This window comes from Hyperolius riggenbachi, chromosome 8 (genome assembly GCF_040937935.1).
Source record: "Hyperolius riggenbachi isolate aHypRig1 chromosome 8, aHypRig1.pri, whole genome shotgun sequence".
Lineage (NCBI taxonomy): Eukaryota > Metazoa > Chordata > Amphibia > Anura > Hyperoliidae > Hyperolius > Hyperolius riggenbachi.
Window position 1 is genome coordinate 249,094,623 of NC_090653.1, and position 21,025 is coordinate 249,115,647.

At 45.2% G+C, this 21,025-nt stretch overlaps 1 protein-coding gene across 5 annotated transcripts in view; it reads right to left on the reverse strand.

Annotated features, from left to right (window-relative positions):
- Positions 1–3,181: 3,181 nt before the first annotated feature.
- Positions 3,182–21,025, reverse strand: part of TTC16 (tetratricopeptide repeat domain 16) — a 35,230-nt gene continuing 17,386 nt past the window's right edge. For 2 of the 5 annotated variants that reach the window (XM_068248574.1, XM_068248572.1), the window contains 9 exons: positions 20,611–20,711; positions 18,745–18,874; positions 16,701–16,915; positions 13,075–13,337; positions 12,547–12,688; positions 10,759–10,924; positions 9,073–9,206; positions 6,672–6,780; positions 3,182–3,513 (listed from right to left, as the gene is read on the reverse strand). In XM_068248574.1, coding sequence (XP_068104675.1) covers positions 3,355–3,513; positions 6,672–6,780; positions 9,073–9,206; positions 10,759–10,924; positions 12,547–12,688; positions 13,075–13,337; positions 16,701–16,915; positions 18,745–18,874; positions 20,611–20,711 — 1,419 coding nt within the window. In that variant the 3' untranslated portion in view covers positions 3,182–3,354. The remainder of the gene's footprint in view (positions 3,514–6,671; positions 6,781–9,072; positions 9,207–10,758; positions 10,925–12,546; positions 12,689–13,074; positions 13,338–16,700; positions 16,916–18,744; positions 18,875–20,610; positions 20,712–21,025) is intronic. The other 3 variants (XM_068248575.1, XM_068248573.1, XM_068248576.1) reach the window with 3 other exon arrangements.

The following is a 21,025-nucleotide window of genomic DNA, read 5'->3' on the forward strand; positions in this document are numbered from 1 at the left end:
TTTAAGGAGTAGTGAGGAATATGGAGGTGGAATATAAAAGGCCAATAAGGATATAAGTTTGTTGTATAATAGACCGTGTAAAAAAACATACCTACCATATTGGTCAATCTTAATAGAGTGAGGGGAGAAGGGGATGGATTTCCTAATAGGATGAAAGCAACTTTTACATGTCATTCGGAAATCAAGGTGCCAGAGTCTGGAGGAAGACTGGGGAGAGGGAAATGCCTGCAGTCCAGTGTCAAGTACCCACAGTCAGTGATGGTCTGGGGTGCCATGTGCTGGTGTTGGTCCACTGTGTTTTATCAAGGGCACGGTCAATGCAGCTAGCTATCAGGAGATTTTGGAGCACTTCATGCTTCCATCTGCTGAAAAGCTTTATGGAGATGATTTCATTTTTCAGCACAACCTGGCACCTGCTCACAGTGCCAAAACCACTGGTAAATGGTTTACTGACCATGGTATTACTGTGCTCAATTGGCCTGCCAACTCTCCTGACCTGAACCCCATAGAGAATCTGTGGGATATTGTGAAGAGAAAGTTGAGAGGCGCAAGACCCAACACTCTGGATGAGCTTAAGGCCGCTATCGAAGCATCCTGGGCCTCCATAACACCTGAGCAGTGCCACAGGCTGATTGCCTCCATGCCACGCCGCATTGAAGCAGTCATTTCTGCAAAAGGATTCCCGACCAAGTATTGAGTACATAACTGAACATAATTATTTGAAGGTTGACTTTTTTTGTTTTAAAAACACTTTTCTTTTATTGGTCGGATGAACTATGCTATTTTTTTGAGATAGGAATTTTGAGTTTTCATGAGCTGTATGCCAAAATCATCAATATTAAAACAATAAAAGGCTTGAACTACTTCAGTTGTGTGTAATGAATCTAAAATATATGAAAGTCTAATGTTTATCAGTACATTACAGAAAATAATGAACTTTATCACAATATGCTAATTTTTTGAGATCCTGTAGTTCATGTTTTTTTTCATTTAGGGACACTTAATAGACTGCAACTGAGTAGAGAAAACAAAACATTCAATCTATTTTCAAAATGCTTAAATATAAAATAACATCCTGGGATGTCTAAAAAAAAAAAAAGTCATTTTTAGGAGTAGGAGGATAAATACAATTGTTATCTCATCAGTTTATTTTCACCTCGGGTTCACGTTAAAGCAATCCAGTTAGATACCTCAATAGTGGGAAGCCTCTGGATAGTGCTGGTTCCCTCTGAACACATATCGCCTGGCGACATTGCTATTACGGTGCCTTTGCTACATACTGGATGCTGCCAGCATTTGACTTCAGTTGCACTAAAGGGCCTTTTCACACTGTGTCCATTGCGTTGCAATATGACACCATTATACTGTATTCCTATGAGGCTTTCGCATTGATTACGGTGTGGTGGGTGGGTGACGTGTGCTTTACAGTGAGGTATACTTTCATTGTACTGCATGCATCACTGTCAGTTGCACCGCACCAGGGTTTTGGGTTACATTGCACTGCGACGACATAAAAATGCAGCTTAGTGTTAGCAAACTCGTGTGGTCAAAATGTCTTAAAACGAGCCTCTGATCAATCCATTTAAAGGACATTTTAAAGAGGAACTCCAGTGAAAATAGTGTAATAAAAAAAAGTGCTTCATTTTTACAATAATTATGTATAAATGATTTAGTCAGTGTTTGCTCATTGTAAAATCTTTTCTCTCCCCGATTTACATTCTGACATGTATTACATGGTGACATTTTTACTGTGGGCAGGTTATGTAGCTGCTGCTAGCTGTTTTGGCTGTTAGAGACAGCTGTAAACAGCTATTTCCTGTCTGTGAACCTTGTTGCATTGTGACAAACTGTCAAAAGTACCGTGGTCTTTTTCACCACAATCAGTCATACAGCGCCCCCTAATGGTCTGTTTGTGAAAAGCAATAGATTTCTCATGTAAAAGGGGGTATCTGCTACTGATTGGGATAAAATTAAATTCTTGGTTGGAGTTTCTCTTTAAGCTGTCAGTTGCCTGACTAGCCTGCTGATCCTCTGCTTCTAATACATGTAGCCATAGATGCTGAACAAGCATGCAGCAGATGAGGTGTTTCTGACATTGACAGATCTGGTAAGACTAAGCTGTATTATTGTTCCTGGTGTGATTCAGACACTACTGCAGCCAAACAGATCAGCAGATTGTTTAACGGGAAATAAATATGGCAGCCTCCTTATTCTTCTCACTACAGTTGTCCTTTATATTATTGATTTTAGCCCTATTTTAACCTTCTGCCGCCCGCGTCACGCCAGTAGGCGTAAAGTCCTGGGGCGTAAATTAATGTCCTAACTAGAGGCGATGTGCCTGGATATATGTATGTTTATTCTTATCATTGACCCCTGTGGCTAGGGTCCAATTCGGTGCACTCCCCCCTTCCCCTGTATGTTTGTCAGCATGCAGACAGCTTATGCTGGTGTATGCGCATTGTGCACATGGACACATAACATTAGCTCCCTTGTGCGATTGGTAAGATGCACTGTCTTTCCCAGGAGAGGAAGTTAGGATGTGTGCTCCTAATCCATTGATAGGTTTGATGCAATGAATGTGTTTGCATGTCTGCACTATGCATGTTACAGGGCCAGAGTTAGGACACCTATGTTTACCTGGGTACTTCTGCGCAGTATAGGTGATTAAGCATAAGAATGCATTCTTCTGTGAACTAAAACCCTGGCTTTTAATTTAGCTGTAGGGATAACAGTTGTGCCTGGATGAGTGAATCTGTGAATGCAATTGTTTGAACATTTGCATGTGAGTGTGCGAAGGGTTAATAGATTTTTGCTGGGGCGTAAATTGGCGTAAAGTCCTGGGGCTCTGTTTTGCATGAGATCGCGCGCATGGATGTGCATGCATCTCATGCTCGGAGGGCGGAGCTCCGCCCCCTCTTCAGTCTCCGAGCGGCTATTGCCGCTCGGGAGACTGTTAGACGGCGATCACGCCGTCTATTATTTACTAGGTGCAGCGCTGCGATGAGCAGCAGCTGTGCACTGGGGACAGCCGTGTGACACTGTACACACTGGAGGTGGTTTGCCAGTATTCTAAAACTGAGCCAAATGAAACCATATACAGTTGTGTTGTGTTATTGATCAAGGGCCTATTTTATGCCTTTTCAGTATACATTGGCCAGCAATTTACACACAAAGACAGCAGCCTAGTTTAGTAATGTAATTACGGTCTTGTAGAGTAGACCACCCTGAGCCATTGTAATTTATCTTCATACAGTTTTTAAAATGCAATAAACATTTCAATTGTCACATGTTTAATGGTGTGGTCTCCTCTCCCGGTCATTCTTATTGGGTATGAGATGTATACAGAGCTCTTCCTCATCCAGGATTGGTCATTCCCAGTCCAAACGTCTTCCAGTGGTACATGGAGTGGGCTGGGGGCTTCTCCTCAGGGGGTGGTGGAGGCCGCGCTATTTGTGGTGCTGTAGACTGTAATTGGCCTCGTCTGGTCAGAGCCGCCTGGATCTCTGTTTTAAGCTGTAAAAATCACATTAAAGGAAACATTAAGGTGAATGAATCAGGCCAGGAAAAGAGACTGAGGCGCTAGGTTACACTACGGCTCATTGGAGATTTTACTCTCTTTATATGCCTGAAGAAGCGGGAGCCTAGTCCCGAGAAACGTGTTGAAATCTATGAGAGTTTTTATTTGGATGAATAATATTCCAGTTCTTAACCTCACTACTGAGGTTTTTCCTCAAGAGAAGGTAAGTTTACCTTCTCTGTTTTTAAAGAGAACCCGAGGTGGGATTTAAGTATGTTAGTGGGGCACAGAGGCTGGTTGTGCACGCTATCACCAGCCTCTGTTGCCCTATGGTGTGCCCCCAGGACCCCCCTTGCACTCTGCTTTCCCCTCCGCTATGCTAGCGACACACAGCATGTTGCCAGCACAATGTTTACCTATGCTGTGTCTGTCAGTGCCGCTCCCCCGCCTCCTCTGTATTGGCGCTACCCGCCCGCGTCCCCTCTAATCAGCGGGCGGGTAGCGCCGATACAGAGGAGGCGGGGGAGTGGCGCTAACAGACACAGCATAGGTAAACTGTGCTGGCGACACGCTGCGTGTCGCTAGCACTGCGGAGGGGACAGCAGAGCGCAGGGGGGTACTGGGGGCATACCATAGGGCAAACAGAGGTTGGTGTTAGTGTGCACAACCAGCCTCTGTGCCCCACTAACATAATTAAATCCCACCTCGGGTTCTCTTTAATAACTTTATTTCACTTTGGCACCTCTGAACCACATAGAGAAACACCTTTGTAGGGGGAAGGCTCTGGATTCCATAGAGCCCTCCTGGTCACGTTGTTCCACCGCTGTCCCTCCATTGAAGTTATTCGACTTACAGGTGGAGTACTTTTTAGGGACTCCTTGTGCAGGCTTTGGAAGTGTGTCCTGGAGTGCCTCCAAAGACGAGCGGATCAATATCGCGCATGTGTGAGTCCGCTCCTGCGCATGTGCAGTATGGATGCACCTGTCATCAGAAGGATTCAGGGATAAAAGTACTTCCAAAGCCTGCACAAGGAGTGCCGAAGGTGGAGAAATTCAACGGGATAGTTATGGAACAAGGTGACTGAGAGGACTGGGAAGACTCCATTATATCCAGATCCCTTCCCACTACATAGGTGATTTATATAGGATCTGAAGTAATAAAAATGCATGGTGTGTTCCAGGAGTAAAACTTCATGCAGCACAGGCACTGCAATGGCTTAATAAATCTGATGAGGGTTTCAACCGGCTGCATCTTAACCACTTGAGGACCCACCCTTTACCCCCCCTTAAGGACCAGCGCTGTTTCAGCTGATCTGTGCTGGGTGGGCTCTGCAGCCCCCAGCACAGATCAGCGTGCAGGCAGAGCGACCGGATCGCCCCCCTTTTTTCCCCACTAGGGGGATGATGTGCTGGGGGGGTCTGATCGCTCCTGCCTGCCGGGTGTTGCGGGGGGGGCACCTCAAAGCCCCCCTCCGCGGCGAAATCCTCCCCCTCCCTCTCCTACCTGGCCCCCCCTGGAGATCCGGGCTGCACAGGACGCTATCCGTCCTGTGCAGCCAGTGACAGGCTGTCTTCTGTCACATGGCGGCGATCCCCGGCCGCTGATTGGCCGGGGATCGCCGATCTGCCTTACGGCGCTGCTGCGCAGCAGCGCCGTACAATGTAAACAAGGCGGATTATTTCCGCTTGTGTTTACATTTAGCCTGCGAGCCGCCATCGGCGGCCCGCAGGCTATTCACGGAGCCCCCCCGCCGTGAATTGACAGGAAGCAGCCGCTCGCACGAGCGGCTGCTTCCTGATTAATCAGCCTGCAGCTGGCGACGCACTACTGCGTCGCTGGTCCTGCAGCTGCCACTTTGCCGACGCACGGTATAAGCGTGCGGTCGGCAAGTGGTTAACCTCCTTAGCGACATACCGCTTGCTGGCCCCAGGAGTCCCCCATGCATAATTAATACGATCCAATGGGTGTAAACAGTGGCGTAGCTAAGGAGCTGTGGGCCCCGATGCAAGTTTTACAATGGGACCCCCCCAAGCACTCTATACATAACAATTGATACGGCAAACCAAAACCTGCCAATGGCAACTACAGTGTCAGAGGTGCAGGAAGGGGATGGGGAACAATTTGTTAGTGATCACTACTATTCAATGTATCTATAGAAGTGATTATTACCAGCACAGGACCAATAAACAGCTAATACTGTAGTTGAGAGAGGGCCCTGATGCGGTGGCTACCTCTGCACCCCCTATTGCTACGCCCAATGGGCGTAAAACGTTTAGCTAGCACTAGGCTGGCTAGTACAAGTGTTCACCTCCCTTCGATTGCTGCTGATCCCCCATTAATACATTACCCCACCTGGCTCCAGCGATCGGTGCAGCCTCCCCACACAGCTTCAGTCTCTCTATGGGGAGGATCGGATTTGCGCATGACATCAGCGACGTCATGTGCGATCCTCCCCATAGTGAAGACCGGAGCTGTGCGTGGAGGCTGCACTGATTGCTGGATCCAGGCTGGGTAATGTATGAACGGGGGTTCGGGGGGCGACGGACACTTGTACTAGCTAGCCTAGTGCTAGCTAAACGTTTGACACCCATTTGATTGCATTCATTAACTTGGGGACACAAACTGGCAAAAACTCCTGAGCGGCGTAACACTTGGGAGGTTAAAGTGAACCAGAGACAAAACACCCTCATGTATTTTACCATATACAGTATATCAGTGAGAACATTAGAGAAAACACCTACCATGCTCTCTGTTTCATTCTAAACTGCTCAGTCTGCTTGTTATCAGCCATGATAAAATCCCCAACTGAGCATTCAGTCTGGCTTTGATCAGGAATCATTATAGCTGAATCATTATAGCAGAGCCAGAAGGGGGCAGGCTTGGGCTTGAAAAGACACCAGAGAAGACAGACTCAGCTATAATGATTCCTGAGCAAAGCTAGACTGAATGCTCAGATGGGGATTTTATCAGGGCTAGTAACAAGCAGGCTCAGCAGTGAAGAATGAACAGAGCAGGGTAGGTGTTTTCTCTAATGTCCCCACTGATATACAGTATATGGTAAAATACATGAGGGTGCTTCGTCTCTGGTTCACTTTAAGGACTGCCTAGAAGAATAGGCATGACTCATCTATAAGGTATAACAGTTGTGGCTCACCCTCCTCTGGCTCTGCACCATCTCCCGCAGCTGCTGGTCACTTACACACACGGCAATGTCTCTCTTGGTTTCCAGAGGGGTAATGTCACCATATTGAGGCTTGGTGGGGCTGCAACAGATTGAAAATATACATTTTAACCTCGTAGGATTCATCAACTCCTCCCGCTATCAGCACCCTAGCAGGTATCTGAAAATAAAACTTTTGTAACTCTTCTGTCTACTTCTAGGCTCTGCCCTCTTGTATTATGGCTTTATTGTCCAAGAAAGTGATAACTGCACATCTACCTCCCACCCATCCAAAGTGATCACCTACCATATCTGTAGCCCCTCCCCCAATGTTATTGTTTCCCCACCCACTGTATGACAACACAAGATGGGGTGGCAGCGTCAGATAGTTATGGCACATGGTATCCTGGCACTGTCATAGAACCTATGAGTTTTATTGATTTGGCGAATCCAGGTGTATCATTTGGGGGTGGAGCCAGGGCAGAGTGTCATGTGTCAGTTATATAGTAACATTTGCAGAGTGACAATTAGAGGTAGAAGAGAGAACTGCAGAGCTAACCAAATCAATAGTACTTGAACTGCAGGCTATAGAAAACTTTACTTGGGGGGTGGGCACAAGCGTCGTGACGGGGGTGAGGGGAGGGGGGGGGGGCGACCCGCACCAGGTGGGGTGAACCCAGCCGCCCTAGAGGGGGTGCGCTGCATGGAGGGGAGGGCAGCCCGACCTCTCGCTCCCTCTCCCAGGGCTGCCCTCCGTGTCCCCCCCCCCAGAATACATAGAGCAATGCGCAGGGGAGCCTGTACTAAACGATTCACCTCCCTGCGTTCCCATCGCCGCTGGTCCTCTGCTCTCGGCATACGCTGATACACACACTGCTTCCGGCTAAACATTAGGGGGGACACCTACCTAATACTGGGGGGCAGCTACCTATCTAACCTATACTGGGGGGCAGCTACCTATCTAACTTATACTGGGGGCAGTTACCTATCTAATTTATAATGGGGAGCACCTACCTAATCTAACCTATACTGGGCAGCAGCTACCTATCTAACCTATACCGGGGGGCAGCTACCTATCTAACCTATACTGGGGGGCACCTACCTAATCTAACCTATACATGGGGGCAGCTACCTATCTAACCTATACTGGGGAGGCACCTACCAATCTAACATATACTGGGGGCAGCTACCTATGTAATCTATACTGGGGGCACCTACCTATGTAACCTGTATTGGGGGCACCTACCTACTTAGCTAGCCTATACTGTTGGCAACTATACTGGCTACCTATATTGGAGGCACCTACCTAACTAGCCTATACTGGGGGCACCTACCTATCTAACCTATGCTGGGGGCAACTATTCTGGCTACCTATATTAGCCCACTGCCTTACAGTTACCCCCACCCATGTCATGTCCACACCCATTTTTTTGCTGCTGCGTGCTTTGGTTTTTTTTTTTTTTTTTAGGGGGGGGGGGGGGGGGGAGGGAGTTGGTGATTTATCCGCACCGGGTCAAACACCCTAGCTACGCCTCTGGGGGTGGGAAGGGGTGGGTCTCAGCGCTGGAACAGATCAGATAGGGGAATGGGGGGGGGGGGGTACCTCTGGATTGTACCCATTTATGGCACATTTTTCTGTACAGGTACACTTTAAAGAGACACTGAAGCAAAAATGTTGATACAATGAATTGGTTGTGTAGTACGGATAATTACTAGAGCATTAGTAGCAAAGAAAATATTCTCATATTTTTATTTTCAGTTGTATAGTTTTTTTTTTAAATAACATTGCATCATTTTCTAATATTTGCAGTTTACACACTACTCAGCATTCTAAAACCAGTGTTCCACAACCCTGTCCACAAGGCCGACCAACAGTGCATGGTTTGTGGAAATCCACAGATGTAGTTAATCAGCTCTACTGAGACACTAATTACCCCACCTGTGAATGTTTGTGGTTTTCTGCAAAACATGTACTGTTGGTGGGCCTTGAGGACAGGGTTGGGGAACTCTGTTCTAAATGATTTTACAGAGCAAGCTAGTAAACTTTTGAACTTTCCTTTGCAGAAAACAAAACAAAACAGTGACAGGCACTTGAGATAACAAGCTTCAGAAGACCGAGCTGTCTGCAACTTTGAAAGTCGGAGAGACCAGTGACTCTTTTGCATAGATAACTGGAGTTTCTTAATTCTTCCTGTACTGGAAACAATATTAGACTCTTATCTCTGCTGCTAATGTATTATTTCTTGGCTGTACTACACATACAAATCATTATATCATAAGAATATTTTCAATTCAGATTCCCTTTGAGGACATGAGGAACACCATCCACATATGTGTTCCTCTAGTCCTGATGCACAGAGTGATGACACTGGCTACCCATCAGAGGGTGGCTCACCTGCTGTTCTTCCATGTGACAGGCAGATCTTCCAGGCGTCTCTCCAGTATACGGCCAGCACTGGCAGACAGCTTGCTGTTTAGAATCTCCTCCAGAGTTTTCCCGGGGAAGAAGTACATGACTGTGGAGGCTGCCTGCCAAGAGACCAACAGGGAGTTACAGAAAACCATGCAATGGCTCTTATCACTTGTGAAGAGCAAGATGGCAATCTGCTTGCCGTGGTTCCTGGTCTTCCTCTAACAGGTCCCAGCAAAAAAGTAATTGTATCAAATCTTTTTTTATTGTAGATTTTAAACCAGCAGTAAATTCTGTGTGAAATGTGGAGCTAGTCTAGTTGAGGGGAGAAAGCAGGAAACCTCGAAGACCAATGGCTGCACTCACGGTAATCTGTTTGTGACCACTTACTTCATGAATAGTGTTTCCCGCCAGGTCCCCTATTTCTTACAAAGAAACTCTAAAATTGCACACCAGGACCCTCACCCTCGGCTTTTGGGTATGGTACTCCAGTGGCAAACCCAGGAATTTCACGGGGGGGGGGGGGGGGGATTCCTGAAAGGTCTCTTGCCAAGCTGCACACTACTGTGCATGTGCTGGCACAGCGGTTTCCCACAACATACACACGATGTGCAGCATTTGCTCACATAATACACGATTCAGCCCCTAAGTATAGGTTGCCGTACACCCTTCCCCCCCCATGTGTGTTGTGCTGGTGCAGGGGCAGAGGATTCGGGATGCCACATGTGGTAATCCCCAGCAGCAGCACGTCCCCCCCCCCCCCCCCCCCCCACACACACACACATGGCTACCGCATCTGCTCGTGCAACTTCCTGAGGCTATTCGGTTGGTGGTGTGGATAGTGTTTACTGCAAACAGACCGGAGTGGTTTTGGACTATGAATGTATGGACACAGATCCTTCTTGGGTCGAATCTGATCAGAGAGGGATCTACTGCCTGCCTACACACCGCGGAGAGATTCCTGATAGATGTCAGCATGAAATCTATCAGAAATCAGCCTGCATGGCTGCCTGTCTGACCAAATATAAAAATGTCCCCAGTGCCCGTTCACCGTAAAACCTCCCCTCTCCACAGTGTGACTCGTCTCCATTGTGAGCGTCTGTATCATGTGGCTCCAAATGCGTATTATGACATCTCATGTGCCTCCTGCCATGTGGTACAGACACTCGTGGTGATGGTGAACACGGCTAAGGAGGCCAGGAGTTGTGCCAGCAGAAAGGTAAGAGTTTAAAACAAGGCATGGGGGGGACACCAACTGGGGCTCCGTCAGGTTTATTGGTCGAACACCAAAGTACAATTGATCCTTTCAACCGATTTTGGCCGGAAATTGATCAACATATCAATTGAGAGGACATATTGTGCCACCCATTATTGAATCAGAGGGTCAATCGGCCAGCAAAATCACCTGATGTATGGCCACCTTAGGTGCTTTTGTAAATAAATGAGTATCCCTCTTGAGCAGCTGGACCAGTCCAAAACCTGTCAGATGTTCCCTACCTACTGTAAGTGACAGCAACATAGTTTTATAGTGCATTTCACTTATATGTATGTATTTTAAATTTTAACATTTTTTGTCACACTTGCCCTTTAATAAACCAGACCTAATTCCATTGTGGCAAAAGGACCCTACTACTGATAGTAAAAAAAGCATTGTTGGGAGAGGCGGTGCACCTCGTCACTTTTTGGGTTCAGTAGAAGTGAGATGATGGCATCCTCTTGGGAATCCATATTGTTCTGCAGGTGACGGCTCACCCGGGCACGGTGGAGATACAGCTGGGACAGGAGAGGCTGCTTCCTTATTGCTTCAGAGAAATGCTGCTCAGCCTGCTGGTACTGCCTGTGAGAATAGAAGCACAAAACTCAGACCCAGATGTACTGAGGTTTGAGAGCCCCTCCAGCACACCCAGACTAGATTTACAAAACATACCTTCTGTTCCTGAGGTGTGAGAGCAGGGCGGAGCCCCTCCAGCACACCCAGACTAGATTTACAAAACATACCTTCTGTTACTAAGGTGTGAGAGCAGGGCGGAGCCCCTCCAGCAAACCCAGACTGTATTTACAAAACATACCTTCTGTTACTGAGGTGTGAGAGCAGGGCGGAGCCCCTCCAGCAAACCCAGACTGGATTTACAAAACATAACTTCTGTTACTGAGGTGTGAGAAAAGGGCGGAGCCCCTCCAGCAAACCCAGACTGTATTTACAAAACATACCTTCTGTTACTGAGGTGTGAGAGAAGGGCGGAGCCCCTCCAGCAAACCCAGACTGGATTTACAAAACATACCTTCTGTTACTGAGGTGTGAGAGCAGGGCAGAGCCCCTCCAGCAAACCCAGACTGGATTTACAAAACATACCTTCTGTTACTGAGGTGTGAGAGAAGGGCGGAGCCCCTCCAGCAAACCCAGACTGGATTTACAAAACATACCTTCTGTTACTGAGGTGTGAGAGCAGGGCAGAGCCCCTCCAGCAAACCCAGACTGGATTTACAAAACATACCTTCTGTTACTGAGGTGTGAGAGAAGGGCGGAGCCCCTCCAGCAAACCCAGACTGGATTTACAAAACATACCTTCTGTTACTGAGGTGTGAGAGAAGGGCGGGGCCCCTCCAGCAATCCTATACTGGATTTACAAAACATACCTTCTGTTACTGAGGTGTGAGAGCAGGGCGGGGCCCCTCCAGCAAACCCAGACTGGATTTACAAAACATACCTTCTGTTACTGAGGTGTGAGAGAAGGGCGGAGCCCCTCCAGCAATCCCAGACTGGATTTACAAAACATACCTTCTGTTACTGAGGTGTGAGAGCAGGGCGGAGCCCCTCCAGCAAACCCAGACATGCACTAGGGCTTATTTTCAGAGGATATCTTTTTCCAAGAACAGCAGACTACATTTTTTCTTTATATTAATAAATGTTGATATTTTGTTACAGTCCCCTAATCAAATTCTGGAGCATCATAACTCTCCAAAACCCTGAATTCACTTATGAATTTCTTGTGACGCTATATCCCTTTCCCGTATACAGGTAGTCCCCGGTTCATTCTTAACCTGAATCTGTTTTTATAGGGACCCTGAGCTGTTCTTAAAATCAAAATTGGGACTTACCTGGGGCCCCCTCCAGCCCCTTGTAGCCCGCGAGGTCCCCCGGCATCTTCCTGGCCTTTTCCATGTCCCGCTGTCCGGTGTAGAAAAACAGCAACTTCCAAGCAAGTTGCCTGTGCACTCTCCCAAATCGCGCCCGCCACGTCATCACGCCGGGCGCCGTCAGCCTCCTGCGTGGTACAGTGTTTAGAAATCTGTGCAGGAAGCTGACAAATCCTGGCGTGATGACACGGCGGGTGCGCTTCAGAAGCACATGTTCTGCACCCAAAGGATCGAGTCTGTGTATAAGGCTTTAGTAACTCTGCCTCAGTGATTGTAGTGGAATAGATGCTCTTAATAGACATGTGCAGCACGTCTGCCCACCTCATCTGCATAGCCTGCATCCCCATCTCATCCAGAAGCTTGGCTATCCGGGTCCTCACACCCCAATCTCTCTCATCCAGCTCAAACGCCTGCTGGTAATCTGCCAGGGCAAAGGCCAGCTCCCCCAGCTGGAATAAGCAATCTGGTAAAAGAAACAAAAAACATTAATAATTTACAATAGTTCCAAAGAGCAAATAAAGGTAACTTCAACTACTAGACACATTTTTGTGTCCTAAACCTAGAAGACATTTCATCACTCTTACTGCGCAACTTCTTCAGTTCTGAGGTGTATAGGTGATGCAATTATGCTACCCAACAAACGGTCTAGCTAAATGATAAATTATGCAGATGGGGGACTGTTGAAGGCTGAAGGAGAGTTTTCTCTTTTTTCCTCCATTTCAAGCCCTTGTAAAATGAATTCCTCTCTAAGTATCCAAGCATCTCCCTTTCCAAATAATATGTCAGCTCTTCCCAGCCACACCGGTGGCCACTGGAGAAACACAGCTGCTCCTAAGATCAGCCACCTACCTCCTCGGTTGATGTAAAGCTCTGTCTTATTCTTCTCTCCTTTCAGAGCCTTGTTCAGTAGCTGCACTCCATCCTGGTAGAAGCCTTTCATGTAACAATGTACAGCAAAGTCATTGTAGGTGAGGATCAGCTGCTTCTCAGCCTCTGTGTGTAGCGGAAGGCTTGGGAGATCAGATCCACTCTCTGCATTGCACAGCTGCATGGCGCGCACCAAGTCATCCACTGCAGGGCTGAAGTCATTGAGCTTCCTGTACAGCGTGCCTCTGACAGGTGGGGAAGGAAAGACAATCACAAAATGGAAGGAACTAATGCTAGGTACACACTATTAGAGTTTCAGCCAGATTTACTATCAGATCGATTATTTCCAACATGTCCGATTTGATTTCCAAGTGTTTTCGATCAATGTTGTTTTCTGTTCACTTCTATCGGAAAACACAAATCGATCGGAAATCAGATCGACGGTGTTGGAAATAATTGATCTGTCAGTAAATCTGCCAGGAAATCTCATACTGTGTACCAGGCATCAGGCTTGGTTCACACATAAGAAGGCGTACTGTCAGATTTTGACAGTTGGCATCAGTTTTGTAGGTGTTTGTATGGGTGTGTTTGCACATAAAAGCTGTACATGTCATTTCCAGTCCAATCAGTTAAAACTGATAAGAAGATGGCAATCTACAGTTTTAATCGGTTCTCTGGCAGCTGCAGGTAACTGCACTATGTTAACTGTAGCTGATAAAATAACTGTATTCATAATAATGCTGGGAACACACGTTACGTTTTTTCACCTGATTTCCCATGGATCGATAGTACGAATCGAACCTCAACCAAAAATCGGCAGTAATTTTATCGTCCGCCTGCTACACATGTGTACATTTTCTGTTCCGTTTTTACTATGTTCTTGACTAATTATGCCCACTATTGATGACATGGCACTCTGATACGGCCCCCTGAACGCCTCTATATCGTACACATAATCAAGCCGCTTTATCGATCGCGCCAACACATGATCAGTGGTGAGCCGAAATTTCGCATCGAAATTCGCATTTGCGCATTGTAATCGTAATGTGAAATTTCAGGGAAAATAGTAATTGATTTCCTATGTGATAGTAGTATTTCATAATTTCGCGTAATTTTCTGCGTAATTTTCACACAATTTTGCAAATTTTTGTGCCAAATTTAGAGGTTAACAGCAAAGCCCCCATATGTGCTATTGCTACCAAAATTGGTATATACCGGTATGTTAATGAGACTATTTGGTGCACGGCAGAAAAATAATTTTTCAAAAAAGACCTTGTAGTTTTTGAGAAGATCGATTTTAAAAATGCTAAGAAAAATGGTTTTTAAACTGTCATTTTTCAAAGTTTAAAAACCATTTTTTCTTTGCATTTTTAAATCGATTTTCTCAAAAACTATAAAGTCTTTTTGCAAAATTATTTTTTTTCCCTTGTACCCACGATTCTCTTTAGAATAGGTAGCAATTTTGGTGTCAATAGTATGTATGAGGGCTATGCTATTAACCTCCAAATTCGGCACAAAATTACACGAAATTTCACGAAAATTAAGTGAATTTTTATGCGAACTTACGAATGACTATGAAATCAATTTAGTTTGCAAACCGTAATAACGTATAGGCGTAATTGCAAAAAGTTATGCCAAATTTAGCGAAATCGTCATTTTGCTGATTACGCTCATCACTTCACACGATAAGATAGTAGCCATTTATTTTCAACATGCCAGATACTATTTTGATCAAGAACACACTCGATTCTGCACATAAAATCGCTCAAGTCTGCTGAAAAATGCTTCCGATTTTGGTTGTGATTCGATCCGTACTAACAAATCAATCGCACGGGAAATCGGGTGAAAAAAACGTAACGTGTGTTCCGAGCATAAGAACCTTATACCCCAGCCTTTATTCCATGAATAGACAGATAGGAATGCTGGGTAGTTTTGTAAAGCATATTGTTAACATCTAAAGATCCCCCACAATGATACAGTATTTCTTGTACAATCTTACCCAGTCAATGCAGGTGGGTAAATTACTGGACGTATCCATTCCAGCCCTTCTGTATGGACAGCTTACAAACATTTTCTTTCAGGAAATGCAAAGACAATGAGAATATGTATGATTTTCTAACAATAAAAATGTATGATTTTCTAGCAACCAATCAGAAGCCATCTCTAAGCAGATCACACTGCAGTTCACCATAGTCTGATTGGTTTGTCATTGTACCTCACACTGCGGTGTAGAACCATACCAATGAAGGTGGCCACACACGATACAATAAAATGATCTGATTTTATGTCAATTCGATAAATATGATCGGATCTCCCGAAAAAATCGAAAGCTATTTTTTTTCCATTTGACTGAAAAATCTGATCAGATTTCCCGGTTTTTTTTTTCTGTCGATTTTTATCGACCTGGAATTCTGGGAATTTTTCTTCAATTTTTCTAAAGATTGTATGGTGTGTGTTATGTTGGCCATACATGGTAAAAAATGTTTTAAAAATTTCAATTAGATAGTTTAGTTCGATTATTCCGTTAGATCGAATATAAAGATTTTTCCAGCATGTCTGATCAGATTTTTCTCGAAAAAATAGGATAATCGGTCGAATTTCTTGATCAGAAAAAAAAACATTTTCAACTTTCATTCGATTCGATCATTTAGATCGAATAAACGGGAAAACGTTTTTATTGTATCGTGTATGGGCACCATTAGATTGTCAATTTATTAATATATACTCCCTAGCAATTTTCTCAGTGTTCAATCGTTTTTATCATAATTGGGGAAAAATTTAACATAGGTGGACTCGATTGTCTAAAGCGTGATAAGTGTTATCACAGCAGTTATCACGCGAGCTGCGGCGCGCAAAGGTTAGCATGCGAATAGCGTTACTTTGTTTGATAAGCAAAGGTTTGCGTGCGATCACGTGCGCTTTTCACATGTAAAGCATGATTGCGTGCAAACCTTCGCTAATCACGCGAAGTAACGCTGTTCGTGCGCTAACCTTTGCGCTCGGCTGCTCGCATGATAACTGCTGTGATAGCAGATATCACGCTTTAGAGAATCGAGCCCAGGTGTGTGGTACATTGGTCATATTTTTGACATGTTACAATCAGTCAGAAAAATTGATTACAATTCTTAAATTGAAGAGATATTTAAAAAAATTGTATGGTGTGTGGCCACCTTAAAGAGACTCTGTAACAATTTTTTCAGCCTTAGTTCTTCTATCCTATGAGTTCTTATGCCTGTTCTAATGTGCTGGGGCTTACTGCAGCTCTTCCTAATTACACTGTCTCTGTAATAAATCAATGTATCTTTCCTCTGTCCTGTTTGTCGGGCTAAGGCTTTGATTGTGTGGAATGTGCAGGGCTGCTTGTGATTGGTAGAAGCGATACACACCCTCTGCAGGCCCCCTGCATACTCACACACTATGCTTAGCTGAGCCTATTAGAAGCTGGTTAGTTTGTTTGTAAACACTGCCTAAAACTGTTAATTACAAGCCAGGATTGCAGCAGAGAGTGGCAGAAACAGCACAGAGGGGCCCAGGAGAACATAAGGAATAGAATGGTATGCTTTTTAGTGTAAGAATATTAGAGTACAGATTCTCTTTAAGTCTGATACCTGAAGATGTAATACTGGGCTGAGGATGGATTGTTCTCTATGGCATAACAGATCTTCTGCAGAGCGTCCTGCAGCTGCCCCTGAACAGCATAGTTCACAGCTTTATCCTTTATGTCCTCGGCTTTGGCCACCAGCTTGTTCTTCATATTTATCGCTTCCTGGTGCTGAGGGTCCAACGTCAGAGCTCTCTCTACATCCTGACAGGTCAATGCCGCCTGGAGTCAGAGGGGAATATTTAAAGTGGAAATCCATTTTTTGTTCAGATGTCGGTTATAACTGCTGCATAATGCATTTCTTTTGTAACATAATAGTAATAAAAGTGATGATCTGTTTCTGTGTAACCTATGACTTTTTAAAACTGCTCCCAAAAATATCAAACTTTCCTTTCTCGCAACCATGGCAGCAGTACATGATTTGGGTTACACAGCTTTCCAGGATCTCTCTGTTTGGGCCATTGGTGAAAGAACCAACCCCTGTACTGGCTTCATCTTCATTGTAGTTCCACCTGGAGTGTTTACAACCCTAGGACTGACTACTTCCACTACCACTTCCTGTGACCTCGCCAGCTTGTGTCACTATCTCCAGAACAGAGTCAGGTAACGGTACTTACACAAGCACTATAACTGTCTGTCGCCCCTAGCGATCAGGATTCTTGCCTGATGCACAGACTGACGGTAAATTTGCTGTTGTACAATTAGCACAAGTGTAACTGGGGTAAAGTGCGGAATGCTACTTGTGCTAGCGCACACTAATCCCTTGGTGTTAGTACCGGTAAATTTGCTGTGTGCTGCCTGTGCATGGGAAATTTACCAGTGGTTCCTGTATCAGGTCCATGTTTTGTACTTTAATGCAGGGATTCTCAAAAATGTCATCTGGCATATATCATTCTTCCTGTACTGAATGTGACATGGTCACACCTGATTGGCCATTCCCTCCAGCTAAAACTGGAGAGGAGAGGAAACAAGCTGTTGTGAAGTGGGAACCACATTTGGCCCATAAAATAGGTATGCTTTTCACCACTTTGTGTCTATATAATGTTTATATTCACTTATCAACTTGATTATTAACAGAATTTGCATTGTTGGATCCTTAGTTTAGTTGAAGCTTATTCTTTCAACCTCCACATGATGGATACTCACATACATAAAACGTTGTAAGAGGGATGCATTGAAAACATGCAATAAAACGCTATTCATGATAAAATTGAGTACAGATAGTCTCCTAGTTCAAACCAATAGAGATAAAATGTTTCAGAGATACAAAGTTGTCTTCAAGTACAAAATATACAATACTGTTTATTTGTTACATATGTTTGTTGTAAAAACTAATAGTAGTTTAGAAAACTTTAAAGGCTACGTCCAAAGTAATTAAAAAACAAAAATCCACTTACCTGGGGTTTCCTCCAGCCCCTGACAACCGTCCTGTGCCCTCGCCGCAGCTCTGGTGGCTCCCGGTCCCCTCCAGTGCAGATGCCGACCTCGCCAGGTTGCCTGCGCAGTACAGTTCGGATGATATCAGCGTGACCACATGAGCGCAGTAGAAGCCGACCTGGAAGCCGACCTAGCAAGGTCGGCATCAGCACCGGAGGGGACCGAGAGCCACCGGAGCTGCGGCGAGGGCACAGGACGGTTGTCAGGGGCTGGAGGAAGCCCCCAGGTAAGTGGATTTTTGTTTTTTAATTACGTTGGACGTAGCCATTGAAACCACATTGAAAACAGCCCAAAAACATAGTTGGCCACACTTGCACCCCCGGCTATGGGAGCGCAACAAGTGCGCGTATGCAACTGGCCCATGCATGCGCAAAAGAGCCTGACTGGACGAAATTTTCGAAGCTTTCAATGGGACGAAGGAGTGGCCAGGGAGAACGGCGAGGGAGCCCATGGTCTACATGGGGCTGGAGGAAGGCCGAGGTAAGTATAAATCAGGCACAGTATACCATCCCATGTTTCCTTTCACTTACAAACAAATTCCACTTACAAACAATCTCCTGCAACGGAACCTGTTAGTAATTATAGGACCGCCTTTACTTTGTTTAGTAAGTTACCTTGTTGAGGTGATCAGAGACTCTGGCCCGCACAATGTATAAATCAGGGTTGCATCGTTCTTCTTCCAGCTGTTTATTGATCAGGCGGATACATTCTGCGTACCGTCCCAGAGCAGCGAGGCAGCAGATACTGCCGGAGAAAAGGAAATGGGAAAACACTTGGGTTGTCTGTGAAACAGGCCAGTGGCAGCTGGAAACACTAGAAATCAATCTGAGGACGGCTGGGCTAGCTGCACTTGTACACAGAGCTCACTCTACAGATGTGTGAAATGGTTGACGCTCATTAGGGCCCACAGTATTGCAAGTATTAGCTGTTCTCATGCTGATGATTAATCATTAAATGTTATCAAAGATAGGGTGGCTAGTGTTAGGGGCTTAGTGTAAGGATCTCAGGGTTTCTTAAAGGAAACAAGAGTTGAAAATAAACTGATGGAAGCCCTGATGAGATGAACCATTGTATCTATCCTACTACTCCTAAAAAATATCTTTTTTTAGAATCCTGACATTTTATTTTCTCAACTTAAAAGGAATGTTTAAAAAAAACAATAAAATTAAATCCCAAAATGGCACTACTTGGCATCACAGAGGAAACCATTAAAAACAAACACAATAAAATGTTCTTCCGACTGCTCTGTTTCTATGCCAGACGTGCACCGCCCATGGAGGGAGAGGGAGGGAGGGAAGGGGAGGGAGGAGTCGCGCTGCGGAGGGGGGCTTTGAGGAGCGGTGGCGATCAGACCCCCCCAGCAGGTTATCCCCCTAGTGGGGAAAAAAGGGGGGGGGGGAAACTGATCACCCTGCCTTTCACACGATCTGTGCTGCGGGCTGGAGAGCCCACGCAGCACAGATCACAGAGAACAGCCCGGTCGTTAAGTGGTTAAAGGAAATAAATATGGCAGCCTCCATATCCCTCTCACTTCAGTTGTCCTTCAAGTACTAGTTTTGGTGTTTTTTCCTTTCCTCTGGGGCTCGCCTTATGCGCACCATATTTTATTGCTTGCATATGTACTTGGATCTTATATGTGTAACAGCTTGTCTGTGTAATCCTTATGGCAGCCATACACAGAGTTCACTGTAAGTAATGTTACTGTGTTTGTCCTCTTTAATAATCAATGTGGTGTTTTGCTCAAGGCCCCATAATGTGTTTCAGCTCTTACTTTGCTGGTGGCGTAGTGGATAGCACTTTAGCCTTGCAGGTCTGGCTCCTCAGGTTTCCTCCCACATCCCAAAACCATAGAAATATTAAATAATTATGATAATAGGGCAGCACGGTGGTGTAGTGGTTAGCGCTCTCACCTTGCAGCGCTGAGTCCCTGGTTCGAATCCCAGCCAGGGCACTATCTGCAAAGAGTTTGTATGTTCTCTCCGTGTCTGCGTGGGTTTCCTCCGGGCTCTCCGGTTTCCTCCCACATTCCAAAAACATACAGATAAGTTAATTGGCTCCCCCTAAAAAAAAAATTGGCCCTAGGCTACAGTACTTACACTACATAATATAGACATATGGCAATGGTAGGGATTAGATTGTGAGCTCCTTTGAGGGACAGTTAGTGACAATATATATATATATATATATATATATATATATATATACACACATTGTACAGCGCTGCGTAATATGTCGGCGCTATATAAATACTAAATAATAATAATAATAATAATAATAATGACTTTTAGCAGTAGCAACTGACGGCTGTACTTACTCAGGGTAACCTAAATTTCAACATCCAATTTGAAAGGCTCCAAATGTATTGGGACCTAACAGGTGCCTTCCTGAAGAGAGGAGGATTTGTCGTTCTCCTTACAGGTGGTTTTTACTCCGGAGTTACACTTTAAACTTGTTGCTATACATGAGCTGACCCATCTTACCTGCGCATATGGTAATGTCTGTTTTGTGGCTGCAGCTCAGAGGCACGAGTGAAGCACTCCAAAGCTTCCATGTGGCACATCTGCTGAAAAAGGCTCTGTCCCTGCAGAGTAATACAATTGTGAGATCAGCGCAGAAGCCACAGCAATATACAGCTCAATTACACATATCCCTCCTTCTATGAATGGCTAGCACGACAACATGTGCCAATTCAGGTTAGTGTCTGGGAATTCCACTGAAGGGCATTACAGAAAGCTTTTACCAAGCCCAAGAAAGCCAAACGCAGGTCAGTAAATTCACTAAATACAGCAAAGTACTGTGGCTGTAAAGAGGAGGCACAAGCACCAGGGGCAAATTCAAGATTTTCAAGAGGTGGATTCCTGAAAGGTCTCCCTCGGCCACACACAATACAGTATA